The sequence below is a fragment of the Perissodus microlepis genome, chromosome 3, assembly GCF_051167445.1.
Source record: "Perissodus microlepis isolate ML-2025 ecotype Zambia chromosome 3, ASM5116744v1, whole genome shotgun sequence".
Lineage (NCBI taxonomy): Eukaryota > Metazoa > Chordata > Actinopteri > Cichliformes > Cichlidae > Perissodus > Perissodus microlepis.
Window position 1 is genome coordinate 9195852 of NC_140463.1, and position 19913 is coordinate 9215764.

The window sequence follows — 19913 nt, forward strand, 5'->3', positions numbered from 1 at the left end:
TTCAGTTCAATTAAATTTTATTTATACAGCACCAAATCACAACAACAGTTGCCTCAAGGCGCTTTATGTTGTACAGTAGATCGTACAATAATAGATACAGACAAAAACCCAACAATCATATGACCCCCCTATGAGCAAGCACTTTGGCGACAGTGGGAAGGAAAAACTCCCTTTTAACAGGAAGAAACATCCAGCAGAACCAGACTCAGGGAGGGGCGGGGCCATCGGCTGTCTGTTACCTACCAACTCGATAGCTAACCGGGGGTTCAAGGGTCACTCGAGCTGGTGAGAACAGCTAACTCCCGGCTAGTGATGGAATTTCTGGCTCTTTTGGCTTAGCTCACTAAAAAGAGCCGGCTCTTTCGGCTCCCAACCGGCTCTTCAGGTTGTTTTGTTGCTTTAATTTATTTAGTATTAACAACAATATAAAATTATGCACAAAAGGAATTACTAATGTAAAAAAAATTGGTTTTATTTATATGTTTATATATAAATATATACAATGGCCCCTAGAGACAAAGCACATACAAACTCCAAAGCATGTACAAACTCCAAAACACATTTCTAGCGTTAACTGAACTTCCAAAAAAGAGCTACCTAGATCAATTGTGTAATAAATTACATAATTGAAAGGATCAGTGAAAACGGAGATTTTTAAGAACTCCTGCCAGGGTGGAGATTTTCAAAAAACTCAGTTTTTAGTGTTTACATGTGGACATAGATATTTTTCCAAAACTGTACGTGTAGATGGGATTAATAAAAAACCCAAAAAAACCAAAAACAGAAAATCTCCAGTTTCAAAAATACCTGTGTACACGTGAACGTACCCATACGGAAAAGATATATATAAATCTTATAAAGTTTGTATCTGTCTTGAGTGAAAACAGATATAAGATCCCTTGAAAAATCATATAAATGAAACTTGTACGTTTTGGATACTTACTAAAACAATATATGAAAGTAATGAGAAAGTGGCCACTTTCATGAGTAAATCATATAAGCCTTATATGATTCACTATATGAAGTAGGCCACATCTTATGCAAGTCTTTTATAAGTTTTTTTTTTCTATTTCTTTTCCATACGGGTTTAAACACCCACAATTCAGGCAACAGTTCTGTTTTAGCTAATCAATTCCTTAAAACTATCAGATTAGTTATTGATCATCTATAATCCACCAGACCTTATCTATACACCATCACACACTTTACAGTTTAATTACAGACACTGACATAAAGTGCTGATCCTGAAGCTAAAATACGAAAAAACTATAGTTGATTCTGAGATTATAGCACATAAATTCATTCATGTTTGTAACACAGTTTTATCTAATGAACAGCCTGAAGATGAATAAATTGTAGTTCAGAATCACTGACAGACAGCACAGACACAGTTGGTCTGAGTCTGAACATGATGGTCACCAGAGAAATAACATCAGACTCTGGATGTTCAGGATAAGATGATCTTAAGTCCGAAGAGGTTGTGCACTCTCTTGATCAGCACGACGCTCATTTGAACCTGGAGACCGTTTATATTTTCTGTAGATCTCTAGTGTTTAAGTTTCTTCAGTGTGGTTTTGCTGCTTTTCTGCCTTAATGTCTCTTACCTTTAAGACCTCTCTTTTAAACCTCTTTTAATACCTCTTTCTTCATGTTTATGCATCAACATGACAGAAGCTCTGAGACATTTCAAACCTGCTGCTGCTCATCAGGATGCTAGTTAAAATCTCGGTTCTGTCGTTTATGTTTTCTGTAGATCAGAAAACCAACAACAGCAGCAAGAAGAAGCACAGCAGGAACTGACAGACCGACAATCAGTCCAACAGATCCATCCTCTGTGTGTCCTCCTGTTTGACCTGCAGGTGAGAAACAGGTGTGAGGTGTCAGCTGTCAGGTAGGTGATGAGTGAAGAACAGAACAGAATCCATTTCCTCTTCGAATGCTTATGTCTGATCTAATGATTAGGTAAAATGTAAGTTGGTCAAAATGTGAATATTGTGTAAAATCTTACATAGTCTGTCAGTCTGCCCCAGGGCAGCTGTGGCTACAACTGTAGCTGCCTCCACCAGTGTGTGAATGTGAGAGTGAATGAATAGTGGATTTGTAAAGCGCTTTGGGTGCCTTGAAAAGCGCTATATAAATCCAATCCATTATTATTATTATTATTAATATGGGGATTTCTGAGCTCTGAGCTTCTTTAAAAAAAAGATGCAAATGATCTGAACAAAACTGCTTAAAATTGGTGCAATAAAAGAAAACCTAGCCAGGTTATACAGGGTCAAAGGACGGCTGAAGCCTTGTTCAGCTACTGCAGGGTGAGAGGAAGGGTACACCCTGACACTCACAGGCAATTTAGAACGACCAGTTAACCTAACCCCACTAACTAAATGTCTTTGGACTGTGGGAGGAAGCGAGGAGAGAACCCACACAAACATGGGGAGGACATGCAAACTGCACACAGAAAGAGCCCAGCCTGATGGTGGAATTGAACCCAGGACCTTCTTGCTGTAAGGCAAATGCTAAATACTACGCAACCATGCTAATTATTAAGAATCACATTTGTTTTTTCAAAGTACCAAAAATGATAACTTAAAATTCCATTTGTTTGAGGGTTTATGTATTTATGAATTTTACTCATTTGACTTAACCAGAAGGGAAAAAGACCGAAGATGGAGTTTCACAAAGCAAAAAAAAAAAATTAAATGAAAATAAAATAACACAAGTACTGTTTTCATTCAAAAATATAGATTTTTTACTGGTTTGGTGCTTATTTTGTCTTTTTTTTTTCCAAATGGCAGCTTTATGGCGTAAACAGTTTTGGTCAGATCATTTGTATCTTATTTTTAAATTATAGGTTAAACATGAATCTGCTGCACTCTGATCACATCACTCAGACCAGCTGCTTTCTACAAAGTCTCATCAACAACGTCTTTTCAAACACTCACCTGGAGGAGCAACACTCAGTTTGACTCTACTGATGGTTTTACTGTCCTTGTGGTTTGTTCCTCTCATGGAGACACGACACTCGTATGTTCCAGTGTCATTAATCGTCACATCCTTCAGAATCAAAGACACGTCTCCATCCTTCATCTGTCTGTGCTGCAGATCCACCCGGTTCTTAAAAGATGGATGCTGGTCGTCTGGAACAAAGTGATCATCCTGGTACAAAAGTACATATTCTATCTTCAGGTCAGCTCTGCTCCACTTTACAACTTTGTTGTTGTTTGGAGCTCGACATGTCAGAGTGACGTCCTGTCCAGACTCAGCTATGATGGTTTTCTGGTCTGAAAGAGGAAACAACACAGAGCAGAGAGGTTAAAGTTCGGAGACTATAGATGTTCGTCTATAGAAGACGTTTCGGTAAGGAACTACAGAGCACTAAGTACGTTTTCACCATCTATGGCACCGGCAGGATTCACTTTCACAGACTCACAACCACCAGCTTCACCCCTCCCCTCCCCCTCCAGCTGCAGGCTTTAACATTGAGTTTCCCCACACATGTTTACAGACGAGTTAGAGAGCAAGAGAAAAAGAGACGGATTCATAAATGTCTTTGTTTCTGCTCTAACCTTACCCAAACAATGCTGCTCTACAACTCTAGACTACCAGCCACAAAGACAACAGCTGGAGAAACATCTGTCTACCTCTGACATCCACCAGCTCATCCATACAACAAACAAACATCAACAACCAGGAAGCAGCTTCACCTCTGATCACACACTCAACTCTAATCACTCACCTGGAGGAACAACACGAAGGTGGATGATGCTGTGTTTCCATGAGCGAGTTTCTTCCATGAACACTCGACACTTGTATGTTCCATCATCAACACTTGTCACAAGTTTTAGAATCAAAGACACGTCTCCATCCTTCATCTGTCTGTCCTTCAGATCAACCCGGTTCTTAAAAGATGGATGCTGGTAATCTGTAAAAACTCGCTCATCTCGGTACACAAGGACATATTCTGACACCAGGTCAGCTCTCCTCCAATGTACAAATTTGATATTTTTATTTGGAGCTCGACATGTTAGAGTGACATCCTGTCCAGACTCAGCTGTGATGGTTTTCTGGTCTGAAAGAGGAAGCAACACAGAGTAGAGAGGTTAAAGGTCACCAGTGACCCACTGAGAGGGAATTTTAGCCTCATGTTAAACGTAGACAGATATTAAGAACGAGATCTGGCCTATCAACACCTACGCCCTGCCCATGATCAGGTATCCTGCTGGCCAAAGAAGGAGATAGAAGCGACTGACAGTAGGACAAGGAAGCTCTGGACCATGCATGGAGGGTTTCACCTGAATTTCAGCACTCTGAGACTGTATGCTAAATGGAAGCAAGGAGGCTGGGGACTAGTGAGTGTCAGTACATCAAGAAGATGACCCAAACCGACAGTGTGCTCAGCGAATACCTCAGGCAGCAGAAACCCAAGAAAGAGTTGGAACCATCATGGAAGGACAGACCCCTGCACAGCAGTATTACTGACCGATAGAGGAGGTCGCAGATATGTGTGTGTGTGTATATATACAGTGGCTTGCAAAAGTATTCGGCCCCCTTGAAGTTTTCCACATTTTGTCACATTACAGCCACAAACATGAATCAATTTTATTGGAATTCCACATGAAAGACCAATACAAAGTGGTGTACACGTGAGAAGAGGAACGAAAATCATACATGATTCCAAACATTTTTTACACATAAATAACTGAAAAGTGGGGTGTGCGTAATTATTCAGCCCCCTGAGTCAATACTTTGTAGAACCACCTTTTGCTGCAATTACAGCTGCCAGTCTTTTAGGGTCTGTCTCTACCAGCTTTGCACATCTAGAGACTGAAATCCTTGCCCATTCTTCTTTGCAAAACAGCTCCAGCTCAGTCAGATTAGATGGGCAGCGTTTGTGAACAGCAGTTTTCAGATCTTGCCACAGATTCTCGATTGGATTTAGATCTGGACTTTGACTGGGCCATTCTAACATATGGATATGTTTTGTTTTAAACCATCCCATTGTTGCCCTGGCTTTATGTTTAGGGTCGTTGTCCTGCTGGAAGGTGAACCTCCGCCCCAGTCTCAAAGTCTTTTGCAGACTCCAAGAGGTTTTCTTCCAAGATTGCCCTGTATTTGGCTCCATCCATCTTCCCATCAACTCTGACCAGCTTCCCTGTCCCTGCTGAAGAGAAGCACCCCCAGAGCATGATGCTGCCACCACCATATTTGACAGTGGGGATGGTGTGTTCAGAGTGATGTGCAGTGTTAGTTTTCCGCCACACATAGCGTTTTGCTTTTTGGCCAAAAAGTTCCATTTTGGTCTCATCTGACCAGAGCACCTTCTTCCACATGTTTGCTGTGTCCCCCACATGGCTTGTGGCAAACTGCAAACGGGACTGACACTCTTCCATAAAGGCCAACTTTGTGCAGTGCACGACTAATAGTTGTCCTATGGACAGATTCCTCCACTGAGCTGTAGATCTCTGCAGCTCGTCCAGAGTCACCATGGGCCTTATATATATATATATATATATATAAATAAACAAACACCCATCTCGCCCCTGCGGGCGGTTTATCCTTCAAGCTCGGGTCCTCTACCAGAGGCCTGGGAGCTTGAGGGTCCTGCGCAGTATCTTAGCTGTTCCTAGGACTGCGCTCTTCTGGACAGAGATCTCCGATGTTGTTCCCGGGATCTGCTGGAGCCACTCGCCTAGCTTGGGAGTCACCGCACCTAGTGCTCCGATTACCACGGGGACCACCGTCACCTTCACCCTCCACATCCTCTCGAGCTCTTCTCCGAGCCCTTGGTATTTCTCCAGCTTCTCGTGTTCCTTCTTCCTGATATTGCTGTCATTCGGAACCGCTACATCGATCACTACGGCCGTCTTCTTCTGTTTGTCTACCACCACTATGTCCGGTTGGTTAGCCACCACCATTTTGTCCGTCTGTATCTGGAAGTCCCACAGGATCTTAGCTCGGTCATTCTCCACCACCCTTGGGGGCATCTCCCATTTTGACCTCGGGACTTCCAGGTTATACTCGGCACAGATGTTCCTGTACACTATGCCGGCCACTTGGTTATGGCGTTCCATGTATGCCTTGCCTGCTAGCATCTTGCACCCTGCTGTTATGTGCTGGATTGTCTCTGGAGCATCTTTACACAGCCTGCACCTGGGGTCTTGCCTGGTGTGATAGACCCCAGCCTCTATGGATCTTGTACTCGGAGCTTGTTCTTGTGCTGCCATGATTAGTGCCTCTGTGCTGTCTTTCAGTCCAGCTTTGTCCAGCCACTGGTAGGATTTCTGGATGTCAGCCACCTCCTCTATCTGCTGGTGGTACATACCGTGCAGGGCCCTGTCCTTCCATGATGGTTCCTTGTCTCCCTCCTCTTTCTTGGGTTTCTGCTGCCTGAGGTATTCACTGAGCATTCGGTCAGTTGGGGCCATCTTCCCAATGTATTCTTGGATGTTCGTTGTCTCATCCTGGACTGTGGTGCTGACACTCACCAGTCCCCGGCCCCCTTCCTTCCGCTTAGCGTACAGCCTCAGGGTGCTGGACTTGGGGTGAAACCCTCCATGCATGGTAAGGAGCTTTCTTGTCTTTATGTCAGTGGCTTCTATCTCCTCCTTTGGCCAGCCTATTACCCCAGCAGGGTACCTGATCACGGGCAGGGCGTAGGTGTTGATGGCCCGGATCTTGTTCTTACCGTTCAGCTGACTCCTCAGGACTTGCCTGACCCTCTGCAGGTACTTGGTGGTTGCAGCCTTTCTAGCGGCCTCTTCATGGTTCCCATTCACCTGCGGGATCCCCAGGTACTTGTAACTGTCCTCTATGTCTGCAATGTTGCCTTCTGGTAGTTCAATCCCCTCAGTTCTGACTACCTTCCCTCTCTTCGTTACCATTCGACTACACTTCTCCAGTCCGAACGACATTCCAATGTCATTGCTGTATAGCCTGGTAGTGTGGATCAGTGAATCGATGTCTCGTTCACTCTTGGCATACAGCTTGATGTCATCCATGTACAGGAGGTGGCTGACAACTGCTCCGTTCCGTAGTCCGTATCCGTAGCCAGTCTTGTTAATGATCTCACTGAGGGGGTTCAGGCCTATGCAGAACAGCATATATATATATATATATATATATATATATATATATATATACATATACATACATATACATGTGTGTATATATATATGTGTGTGTGTGTGTGTGTGTGTGTGTGTGTGTGTGTGTGTGTATACAGCGGAACCCCGACTTAAAATACCCCGTTTCACAAAAAATTCAAGTTACGAAGGCACTGAACGGCAATATTTCTGCCCGTGTTACAGCAAAATGCCCGAGTAACGAAATCCGGTGGCTCTGATTGGCTGAGCCTACAATGCCCACAATGCCTTCTGAATCATGTGACAATCCCTTGGCTTCCGTACTTGTGCTTCGCTGTTCCACTTGAACGACGTACTGTTGTTCTAGTTAGCAATTAGCCTATAGCCTATCGTTCAGCATTGCCTCACTCAAAACGCGCAATGGGTGCTTCGACTTACGAAAGACCCTCAGGAACGAATTAATTTCGTAAGTCGGGGTTCCACTATACATATATATATATATATATATATATATATATATATATATATATAGATATATAGATATAGATAGATAGATATACACACACAAACACAAACACACAGGCTATGTCTACACTAGCCCAGATAAATTTGAAAACGGCGTATATGTCTGAAAACACTCCACGTCCACACTATCATTTTCATGCATTTCATCCACATTGAAACAGCCAAATGTGAAATGCAAGGAGATTCCACCTGTCTCGTTTCTGTCTGCCGTTTATTTACTTTCCAACTCTTTGAAACGTGGCGGAAAAATGTTGAGGAAAAGCACAGAGTTTTTTAAATGAACTAACAATGAGGTGGAGTTGTTCCAGGGAGTAACACAAAAGTACAAAATTGCAAAAGTGAGTGGGAGTTAAAGAATTTGAAGGAATGCTATCTGGAGTACGTACAAACTGATATTAACCATTAATAGGGCTGTCAAAATTGAGAGCAAACAAAACAACTGTTTTGTAATGTTCTACGCTATCTTGGTTTAATTGGTCAGATGACTGCATCACATGACTAAGATGTGTAATCGTTTTCGAAAAGGCTCCGGGTTTGCTGTCCACACTGCAACGCGAAAACAGCGTTTTAAAATGTTTCTGCTCTGGAGAGCGTTTTCAAAACGCTCCGTTTCTCTTGACCGAAAATGCTGCCTCAGTGTGGACGGAGGGCCAAAATGAGAGAAAATGATGCGTTTTCAAATGAAAACATATTAGTGTGGACATGGCCATACACACACAGCCAGAGCAAACCTTACCTATCCACACACAAAGCCTGCACCCTCACTCTGGCAATCATTTTAACAGTCTCTTTGGGACTCCAAGTAAATGCCATAGTACTTTTACCTATCCATACAGCCCCTTTCCATCCAGGGGCTGCATGGATAGGTAGTCTCTCAGATGGAGAGACACAAGTCGTTGTTGGAGACTTTGGTTCTCATTATAGCTGTAATCCTTCTGCGTTTAGTCCTTGCTGCAGATGTCCTGGTTGGTTTTCTGTGTGTTTAGTCTTTATATGCTTAGTTCTTTTTTGTTTTATTAAAACAGTCTAATTGTTTTAGGCAATTTTTTTTTTTTTTTTGTATTCTATCTTGTTTCTGTTATGGTAAATGTACTGATTCGTATATAATGCTTTTTTACTCTTCCAGGCTACTCAAAGTGCTTTATAAAACATTTTCACTCATTCACACCCTATCAGCCAAGCATTTTTTCTATGCTTAAGTGCTTTCTATCTAACATGTACACTCCAATGGATGTAATAATGGAACAGTTTGGGGTTGGTATCTTGCTTGAACCACCAACCTTCCAATCAGTAAATGACCTACTCTATGTTCTAAGACAAGCCACCCAATCATAATGCCTTCTTGTGAAGTCAGTCTTGTCTTCATATTTTTTAACCTTCTTGTCATTGTGTCAAGTCTGCATTTGTTTCCTGTGCTCTGTTTCTTCCTGTTTTATTTTGGTGACCGATTATCTTGTGTGCTTTGAATTTAGTTCTACTTTCATCACTTTATAATTAGTTTATAATTAGCTGTTCTCCTGCCTGTTTCCTGTTCACACGTGATTCTGTGTCTGTGTTTGTGTGCATATATTTTTTTTCTCTCCCTTTTGTCACATTCTCTCTCTTCACTGTGTCCCTCTTTGTTATATGGTTTCTAAGAAGAGCTATTATTTCAGATTATTTGCTTCTGACTTTGTATTTTGTCACTGCTCAGAAATAAAGCTGCATTTTAGTTCACCCTTCATTTCAGAGTGCTGCACTTTTGGTCCAACACAACACAAGCTCCAACACCTTGAAAAAGACTGGACATCTCTCTCATGTGCTGATTTTGGTCACCGACTATAGAGAAGGACATCTGGGACTATGTGCTGGCTTGCCTTGTCCGTGCATGCAACAAGTCAGGAAAACAACCACCTGCCATCCAAGGTCTTCCTATGCCAAGCCATTCCTTGTCTATCACAATCATTGATGAATTTGTGTAATTTCCATGTCCAGTACATGCCATCTGATATAGTATCTGATATTGGCTGATAGTTTATATCACAAGTTTGAAAAGCCTTCTGTGCAACTACATGTATCGGCTGCCCTATTTAAACTGCTGTCAGACATTATCTGATCACATCACTCAGACCAGCTGCTTTCTACAAAGAACATCTTTAGAAAAAAACACTACTCACTCACCTGGAGGGACAACCCTGAGGTAGATGCTGCTGATGGGTTTACTGTTCTTGTGGTTTGTTCCTCTCATGAAGACAAGACAGTCATATGTTCCAGCATCATTAATCGTCACATCCTTCAGAATCAAAGACACGTCTCCATCCTTCATCTGTCTGTCCTGCAGATCCACCCGGTTCTTAAAAGATGGATGCTGATTGTCTGGATCAAACTGCTCATCGCGGTACAAAAGGACATATTCTGTGTCCAGGTCAGCTCTGCTCCACTCCAAAACATCAATGTTGTTATTTGGAGCTCGACATGTCAGAGTGATGTTCTGTCCAGACTCAGCTGTGACATTTTTCTCATCTAAAAGAGGAAACAACACAGAGCAGAGAGGCCAAAATACTACTGTTCACTTCTAATGAAGAAATTCCACTGAGCTATATTTCCAAATTCATGGTATATTACACACATCATACCTACTCATACCTACTGTATACTATACTTTAAAAACAATGTTTCTGTAATAAGAAACAACTAGTGGGTGGGGTGCTCACACTAATGTAATTCCACACCAAACTTAGAATAAAGTGTATCATAATTTTTTGGACAGCTTCAAATCTCTAAAATCAGACCCGCATCATATTTGATGGTTTTCCTGGTGTAGAGTTACAGGATTCATATAACGAAAACAGCAGCTCTACTAATCACATTTGTATATTTAGCATTGTTTATTTAGTCTTTTCTTGTATTGATTAAATTTTATCTTACTGTTACCGATGGTCTGTTAACCTGTTTACCAAGGATATGCTCTGTTCCCGCTGCTGTTTGCAAAGGCATGAACCTCCTCAGCCAGATCATTAACAACAGTCGCTATGAATACTGACTATGGATACCATCAGCCAACTAGACACTGATTCACTGATCCACACCAATATGATCTACAGTAAAGAAATCAAAATGTCATTCAGTCATTAAGACTGCAGAAGTGAAGTCGGATGGCAAAAAAGAGAGGGAAGGTAGCCAGAACACACGGGATGGCACGACTAGAAGGCAACATTGCAGATAGTGAGGACAGCTACAGGTATTTTGAAATCCCACAGGCAAACGATAACCATATAGAGGCCGCAACCAATAAATACCCGCAGGAGTCAGGTGAATGGCAAGAACAAGATCCAGCCAATTAACACCTGTTGTCTGTTACTCTACTGGGATAATTGGCTGGCCAAAGGAGGAGATAAAAGCCACTAATATCAAGACAAAAAAGCTCATTGCCATAGATGGAGGGTTTCAACTCAAATCCAGCCCCCCAGACTGTATGCTGAGGTCCATGAGTACCCCAGAAAGATGCCCACAACTGATCACATGCTTAGTGAATACCTCAGGCAGCAGAAGCCCGAGAAAGAAGAGGAACAATCATGGCAGGACTGTATGGTAGTCCACCAACAGACAGAAGAAGTGGCTGGTATAGAAATACTATCACCCACACATGTTTACAGATGATTTAGAGACAATAACTCACTTAGAGAAATATTCAGGTTGATGATGCTGAGCTTCCATGAGCGTGTTTCTTCCATGAAGACACGGCATTGGTAGGTTCCATCATCAGCAGTATTCACGTTTTTCAGAATCAAAGACATATCTCCATCCTTCATCTGTATATCTTGCAGATCCACCCGGTTCTTAAAAGACGGATGTTGGTTATCTAGAAGATACTGCCCATTACGGTAAACAAGTAGATATTCCGGCTCCAGGTCAGCTCTGCTCCAATGTATGAATTTGATCTTTTTGTTGTTTGGAGCTCCACATGGCAGAATAACACTCTTTCTAGACTCAGCTGTGATGTTTTTCTGATCTGAAAGATGACACAAGACTGAGCAGGTCAAGGTCAACAAGACAGGCCAAAGGAATCAAAGTACAATTATGACTAGAATTGTTTACTTTGCATTAAACATCCAAAGTTTCAGAAACTGCAAGATGTTAGCTTCAGCAGAATATGTGCTGATAATAAGTGAACATAATGTGTGAGAGAAAGCAGCCTCTCATTATAAGACACTGTGAGTCTCTGCATGCTGCCTTTTCTGTAGCTACAGCTGTTTGTATACACTGAACAAAAAGCTTTGTAGCTGTATACCCTTTCTTCCTGTATCCTTAGAAGAAAGGATTATAGTTCCACCTCTGTGCTTGACTGTGTGGGTGGTGTCATCTGCCAAAATTCATACAGGCCCTATTTTTTTTAATTTTTAGCTATAAAATGAGAAAATAATTATAATCTTCTTATAGTTCTCGCTTTATCTTATATTCAAAATAACTACACTCAGGACAGGCAAGTGACTGTTTTTACTTCATTAGCAAACAACGACAGTAAATCCATCACGTGGCTCCATAATCTGCTTGTTAATTAGGATTCACTTTCACAGACTCTCAACAACCAGCTTCACCCCTCCCCTCCCCCTCCAGCTGTAGGCTTTAACATTGAGATTCCCCACACATGTTTACAGACGAGTTAGAGAGCAAGAGAAGAAGAGACTGACTCATAAATGTCTTTGTTTCTGCTCTAACCTTACCCAAACAATGCTGCTCTATAACTCTAGACTACCAGCCACAAAGACAACAGCTGGAGAAACATCTGTCTACCTCTGACAACCACCAGGTCATCCATAAATAACATGAAAGCAGTGTCTGCACTCCTGTAACTCACCTGGAGGAACATTCAGGTCGATAATGCTGATGGATTTCCATGAGCGTGTTTCTTCCGTGAAGACACGACACACGTATGTTCCATTATCAGCAGTGTTCACATTGTTCAGAATCCAAGACACATTTCCATCTTTAATTCATGAAGAGCCACCAGATACTTAGAAGACTCATTCTGGTTATTTGGAAGAAACTGCTCAGCACGGTAAAAAATTAGATATTCTGGCTCCAGGTCAACTCTGCTCCAACGTACAGCTTTGATCTTGTTGGTTGGGTTTTGACATGGCAGAATGACATTCTGGCCAGACTTAGTTGCAATGACTTTCTGGTCTGAAAGTGGAAATAACACATAGCAGAGACATTAAAGGACAAAGTACAATTATAACTAGAATTTTCATCTTTACCTAACCAAATACCCGAAGTACCTCTACTGGTTCATTTTGAAGCACAGTAGTGACTCTACTCTGAGCCCCTTTTGAAAGACTGAACTCTTCACCCTACTTCTAAGGGAGAGGCCAATCACCTTTTGGAGAAATCTCGTTCATGCTGCTTGTACCGCAATCTTGCTCTTTTGGTCACTACCCAGAGTTCATACCTTAGGTGAAGGTAGGGATCATAGATTGGCCAGTAAATCGAGAGCTTCGCTTTTATGGTCAGTTCTTATAACTGCATACGCCGTCCCAATCTGTCTTTTCATCTCTCACTAACCTTTCTGCTTGTTCAATTCAGCAGCACCCCACCTCCACTTTATATCGTGTCAGTGGAGCACAATTTCACCTGACGATTGGCCAGAATTGCTTCGAGGCACTCTAAAAATCTTGTTCCATACACCCACTGAACTCATCCTACAAATGAGTTTTTGCATTAGTTACTACCCAAGCCATGTTCTGCTTGGCCTGTCAGTACCTTATCGTCTGTCTTTGAAGTCCCACAAACTAACCAAGACTGATAGAATTCCTCCTTCAGCTTGATAGCTCTCTTCACCTCCAGTGTCAACCATCTGGTTCATGGATTACCACCACAACAGGTACTAACCACCTTTTGGCCACAGCTCCTTGCAGCAGCCTGAGCAATAGAAGTGCAGAAATGAGTCCATTTGCACTCAGACCCACGCCTTCCTCAGAACACTGTCAAAGTCCTGCTGGTGGTGAGAGTTGATCTCCCGGACTAGACCCTCGCTATACTTAGATGTTAGATGTATCAGGTCTGTCCAGCATGCTCCCACACCAAGATCCATCTCACAACCACGTGGTGATCAGTTGACAGCTCGGGTCCTCTCTTAACCCAATTGTCCAGGACATACGGATGCAGATGCAATGATATGATTACAAAATCAATTACTGACTTGCGACCTAGGATGCCCTGGTGCAATGTGCACGTGGGTGGACATCCTTTGGTTTGAACTTGGTGTTTGCTATGGACAAACTGTGCTCAGGAGTCCAATAACAAAACACCACTCAGGTTCAGATCAGGGAAGCCCTACATGAGCACTGAAGTCTTCCAGTAGGACGGCAGAGTTACCAGCCAGAACACCCTAAAGTACCCCCACTAAGTGACCCTAGGAAGCCTGGGTGTTCTTAATTTTTAAGCATAAACAATAGTTAGGATCAGTTTGCCTACCTAAAGGCACAGGGAAGCAACTCTCTTGTCCACTGGTGAGAACTCCAACATACTACTGACACGATAATATCCACTGCTGTTGCTGCCTCTGCTTCTCAATGAGGACCACTCTCAACTTGAATAGAGTCCAGTCACTCTCTAGGAGACTGGATCCAAGCAGGTGTAGCTCCCGGGTGTAGCCCCAGTAACCCTATGACCCTATGAAGGATACACAGGTCCCTTGATTTTATTCTTTCCATAGGGGCACACTGAAACGCTTTTTTCAAATTGCATGGGGAGGTGCTCTCAGGGGGCAACAAAACCCTTAAAAAACAAAGCCCCTGGGATCACGGGGACACACAAATCACTCCACCATGATACGTGGCCATTTCCAGAGCGGTGCATTTTCTAATCTCTTTTTTTTTAAATTTAATTTAAAGTTTTCTTATTTCAGTTTAGTATTAGGCTATGTCCACACGTACACGGGTATTTTTGAAAACGGAGATTTTCCGTTTTCGTTTTAAAAAATAATCTCATCCACACGTAAAGGCAGAAATGAAGGAAAACGCTGCTAGGAACATGCCAAAGCAGCAGGTGGCGCTATATTCCTAACCTGTAGAAATGTTGGCCAATCAGAAGTCTAGAAGCCTCAGTGGGAAATGGTAAACAAAGATGGGGCATAGAAGCATAACTGAGTCGTATGTGTGGAGGGACAGTGACTGTGTGTGTATATGTAAGCATTTAAACACTGCAGAGAGTACAATTAACAGTAACAGTATTGTATAAATGCATTTCACCGAAACAATAACGTGGCGCACAGTGTGACGTCAAAAAAGGCGCACACCTTTGACGCTGCGTTTTCTCCGTTTTTCTCGTCCACACGTAAATGCAAAAACGGAGTTTTAGAAAATATCCACCCTGGCCGGAGTTTTTAGAAATCTCCGTTTTCAGTGACCGAAAACGCCGTTTACGTGTGGACGAAAGGTGCAAACGCATAGAAAAATCTTCAAAAATACCCGGGTACGTGTGGACATAGCCTTAGTTAGTTGTTTAGTTTTAGTTCATTTATTACTGGTCTCAGTGTTTATTTCAACCTTTTTAACAAATTTTGTATGGAGGGTATATGTCTGTGAAGGTTCTCAGTCATCCAGGTCATCGTAGTCAAAGGAGCTTGCAAAGAAAAGCGTCTGGACTTCTTTAAGTTACTTCTTTACGTTTGGACTGCATGTTTTGGCGTTTTGTCTTTCGGGTGTCTTTCACCCGAAAGACAAAACGCCAAAACACAGACTTAACAATGTGGTGTATGCTGTACAGTGCAGCGAGGAATGCCCAGACCTCTACATTGGAGAGACCAAACAGCCACTTCACAAGCGCATGGCACAACACAGAAGAGCCACCTCCACAGGACAAGACTCAGCAGTCCATCTGCATCTTAAGGATAAAGGACACTCTTTCGAGGATGCCAATGTTCACATTTTGGACAGAGAGGACAGATGGTTTGAAAGAGGAGTGAAAGAAGCCATCTATGTCCACTGTGAGCGACCATCTTTGAACAGAGGCGGGGGTTTACGACACCAACTCTCTGCCATCTATAATCCAGTTTTGAGATCCCTTCCCAGACGCCTTAACGCCCACTCACATCCTGGGCCATCTGACCTCAGGAATTCGCATGATAAGGTGGGGCCAGGTTTCACAATGAACACACCCGAAACTCTGGCTGATTGGGACCCACACCCAGTTTCACACCTTGGCTCAGGCGATTAGAGGATCATCAGGGGGTCCTTTTGTCCCTCTGTGGGGGGATACTCCCACTAGGTTTATATCTGGGACTCTCCACCATTTGACCTTAGAACTGAAGAAGCTTCTCAGATGAGAGGTGAAACGTCTTCAAGTAACTTAAAGAAGTCCAGACGCTTTTCTTTGCAAGCTCCTTTGACTATGGAGGGTATACATTAAAATCAAGATTCAGGAAAATCTATACATGTACTGCAGTTTTTCAGTCTGTTATATTTGCGATGCTGTCATCAGACAGCAGTGAAGCAGTGTTTGAACTGTGCTGACTCACCTGGAGGAACACTCAGGTTAATGATGCTGATGGTTTTCCATGTCCGTGCTCCTTCTGTGAAAACACGACACTGGTACGTTCCCTTGTCAGCAGTCTTAACATTGTTCAGAATTAAAGACACGTCTCCATCTTTCATCTGTCTCTCCTGCAGATCCACCCGGTTCTTAAAAGATGGATGCTGGTTATCTGGAAGAAACTTCCCATCCTTGTACAAAACAAGATATTCTGGCTCCAGGTCAGCTCTGCTCCAGTGAACAAATTTGATGTTTTTCTTTGGAGTTAGACATGGCAGAATGACGATCTGTCCAGATTTAGCTGTGATGAAGTGTTGCTCATCTGAAAGAGGAAATAACACAAAGCAGAGAGGTTACAGGGATCCAAGTTCAATTATCACTACAATTATTATCTTTAAATATATTGTTTATATTCTTGGAAATTTTAGTTTTACTTTTTTTTCATCATTTTGAATTTCATTTACAGCCTAACATTTGTGTTATCTCCCAAACCATGAATGGAATGAATTCTATTGACTTTACAGATGCAATTTCTTTTCTTTTTTGCACTGTTCTGAAATGTAAAAGTTTTGTAAAACATTTTCCAAATGCTTCTATAACAGAGTAAGGGAAACTTGTTTAAACATTATGTTTAAAACTTAACATTTTTAAACATAATAGTTTCCTTTTAAAAACCATGACTTATATCTATTTGCATGCAATAACAGAATTATTTCAGAAAATAGTGCCATGGTTAATACTAAAAGCCCCTTAAAAATGGACCATTTTATTGAGCCATGGCACAAACCACTCCTGTGCAATCATGTATTTTAACTTTGTAACACTCAGTTTGTAAAATTTATAAGTTTGTAAAATCAAATTAAAACCGAGGGATTTAAATGGTAAATGGCCTGTATTTGTATAGCACTTTACTAGTCCCTAAGGACCCCAAAGAACTTTACACAACCAGTCATCCACCCATCCACACACTGGTGATGGCAAGCTACACTGTAGCCACAGCCACCCTGGGGCGCACTGACAGAGGCGAGGCTGCCGGACACTGGCGCCACCAGGCCCTCTGATCACCACCAGTAGGCAACGGGTGAAGTGTCTTGCCCAAAGACACAACGACCGAGACTGTCCAACCTTCTGATTACAAGGCGAACTCCCAACTCTTGACCACAAAAGTGTACATGACCATTTAAAATTTGTGTTTCAGTCTTAGAAATACTACACTGTACTGCACACAGCAGACTGGAATAAGCAGCCCAAAGTGAAGTGAAGTTGTCAGCACAACTGAGAACAATATAGCAAGGGTACACACACACACACACACACACACACACACACACTTACACTTCGTATGAAACTATTAAGAAGTATGACAGTCTTGGGAATGCATGATTTCATAAGACACAGTAGTAAAAACACAATAAACCTATTCGTGCACAGCTGACCAGAACCTGTCCAGGTATAGATAATCTTTTTCTTGGCCCAAAAGCTAAATTTACAAAGCATACAACATGGTCAAGTGCCCTTTTGCAAGAGTGTGAAATTACTGATCAGTCATCATGTTAAACCAGGTTATAGTACACAAAATATCACTTGGCGCTCAGAAGGTTCCCCCCATGGTGTTCAAACTGTTCAAATGTCTGTGAGGACATTCATCAGAGACAGATGTGCGAGTCCCTTCCATACCGTGGTGAACCATGAAGGTGATTTTAATCAGAAGTTGGATGATGATAAGGAGGCCAGTATGAGGACAATTCTCAGAATTTCCAGGGGTATGAAGCATAGTCAGAACAATCTCCCTGAAGCTTCTTTCTGAACTTTGGGAAGCGGTGGTGCTGCAGTAACCTCTGTTGCACTCCCTTTTATATACAAAAAAAGATAGCTTTAGATGTTTAAAATGTTTTAAACACTACTTCCATATTTTCTGTAAAAAGGTGTGATAAACAAGTAAAAATACCATGTCAAATTTGTACGTGTTTGTTTTGTTTGGTTAGTGCACTGGCCCTTTAAGAGAAAGGCATGGTCCGTGTGCAGACAGGGGAAGTGTAAGAAAGAATCAGACAATCGACTGAATGTAATCTATGCTGTGATTTATGCTGTGAAAGGCTGATAAAAAGGCATTCCCTGTGAGTATGCATTATTGTTTGGCACTTTATGTTGATTAATAGCAGTTAATTAGATGCTGTATTACGCATGCTAATTTATGGTTCGTAGACAGTTGTTTGGTGTTAGCATTAGCATTTGGTCACGCAGCTCCTCAAGTAATTATTTTAATTTGTCACTCATATACACTGTATTTTGTTGTTACAGTTTCACACCTGCCATATAAAGCAAAGTCTAAACCCACTCTGGCGTCAGTGACTTTTGTGTGGAGGTGTTTAACTCCTGGATAGTAGAAAGTGGTTCTACGAGGCCAGTACAGAGATGTTTGCTACGTTGGACTGTAGGACCATCAGAAATGTGTGCAGTAACAAAACAGGCAGCACTGAAAGCAGCTCTAAGTGTTTGTGTTGTTCAATGATTTGTGCACAACAACAAAAATGGGACCTCTCTCATCCATCAGTCACCATGTGGACATTTTTCTGACACACTTTGAAGCTGATGGACGTTTTGTGTCTGCACTAAGTACGTTTTCACCAGCTATGGCACCGACAGGATTCACTTTCACAGACTGAATAAAAACGGGATAGCTGGATAAACATCTGTCTACCTCTGATTACCAGGTCAACCATTAAAGAAATACAAGAAAATAAATAAATCACAGATCAGAAAGTAGTGTCTAAACTCCACTCACTCACCTGAAGGAACACTCAGGTTGATGATGCTGAGCTTCCATGAGCGTGTTTCTTCCATGAAAATACGACAAACATATGTTCCATTATCAGCACTGTTCACATCCTTCAGAATCAAAGACACGTCTCCATCCTTCGTCTGTCTATCCTGCAGATCCACCCGGTTCTTAAAAGATGGATGCTGGTTGGTTGGAAAAAACTGCCTATTCCTGTAAACAAGAAGATATTCTGGCTCCAGGTCAGCTCTGCTCCAATGTACATATTTGATGTTGTTGTTATTTGGAGTTTGACATGTCAGCGTGACGTCCTGTCCAGGCACAGCTGTGATGGTTTTCATGTCTGAAAGAGGAAACAACACAGAGCAGAGAGGTTAAAGGTCAAAGTACAATTATGATCAGAATGATTGACTTTAAATATTTTGTTTATTTCCTTTGACATTTGAGTTTTTAGTCATGTTGGATTTACTGAACCTCTGAACATCCAACAGGTCACCACTGAGGGGGAATTTTAGCCTCATGCTAAACATGCAAAGTGTCAGAAACTAAAAGATGTTAGCTTCCACAGAACAACAACATGTGCTGATAATAAGTGAACATAATGTGTGAGAGAAAGCAGCCTCTCATCATAAGACACTGTGAGTCTCTGCATGCTGCCTTTATGTAGCTACAACTGTTTGTATACACTGAACAAAAAGCTTTGTAGCTGTATAAGTTATGTGAAGGCTGTGTGCAGGCAGGAAAAGGACCTAAGGTGCAGACAGTCAGAGACAAAAGGTGAACTTCAATACAGCTTTAATGCTGAACTACAAAAAGTAACAAAACTGAGACTCCAAGGTAAACTTATGCAGGCAGCCCACAGAGGTAGATAAGGGTAGATCACAACACAGACACAGAGAAACACAGGGCTTAAATACACAGAGGGAGCAATCTGTGGAATGAGGTAACAATCAGGAATGGGTAACAGGAGGGAAACACAGCTGGGGCAAATCAGGCCTAACGAGACAAAGGAAGCA

General features: G+C 42.1%; 1 protein-coding gene and 1 long non-coding RNA gene across 4 annotated transcripts in view; one reads left to right on the plus strand and one right to left on the minus strand.

The window, feature by feature from the left end:
* LOC146389783 (CD226 antigen-like) lies at positions 1-18997 on the minus strand. 3 transcript variants are annotated; one of them, XM_084912545.1, is made up of 10 exons: positions 18908-18993; positions 17796-17968; positions 16105-16440; positions 12445-12770; positions 11266-11598; positions 9768-10109; positions 6686-7084; positions 3737-4069; positions 2943-3281; positions 1-1853 (listed from the first exon to the last, which is right to left on the minus strand). In XM_084912545.1, the coding sequence occupies exons 5-10, from the start codon at positions 11396-11398 to the stop codon at positions 1714-1716; spliced, it is 1686 nt and encodes a 561-aa protein (XP_084768671.1). In that variant the 5' UTR covers positions 11399-11598; positions 12445-12770; positions 16105-16440; positions 17796-17968; positions 18908-18993; the 3' UTR covers positions 1-1713. The 3 variants fall into 3 exon arrangements, with proteins under 3 accessions (XP_084768671.1, XP_084768663.1, XP_084768679.1); XM_084912537.1 differs by lacking the exon at positions 17796-17968 and having other exon boundaries at positions 18908-18997; XM_084912553.1 differs by lacking the exons at positions 6686-7084; positions 17796-17968 and having other exon boundaries at positions 18908-18997.
* Positions 17922-19913, plus strand: part of LOC146389784 (uncharacterized) — a 10471-nt gene continuing 8479 nt past the window's right edge. The window contains exons 1-2 of the long non-coding RNA XR_014798569.1: positions 17922-18235; positions 18420-19139. This is a non-coding gene — a long non-coding RNA (uncharacterized LOC146389784). The remainder of the gene's footprint in view (positions 18236-18419; positions 19140-19913) is intronic.

What these genes read in the sequence shown, in the direction of transcription:
- LOC146389783 (XM_084912537.1), bottom strand. Translation starts at nt 11,398, where the DNA reads ATGAAGGATGGAGATATGTCTTTGATTCTGAAAAACGTGAATACTGCT. An exon ending in CAACCTGAATATTTCTCTAA is followed by an intron (nt 10,110 to 11,265) that starts GTGAGTTATTGT and finishes TTCCTCTTTTAG; the next exon opens with ATGAGAAAAATGTCACAGCT. An exon ending in CCTTCGTGTTGTTCCTCCAG is followed by an intron (nt 3,282 to 3,736) that starts GTGAGTGATTAG and finishes TTCCTCTTTCAG; the next exon opens with ACCAGAAAACCATCATAGCT.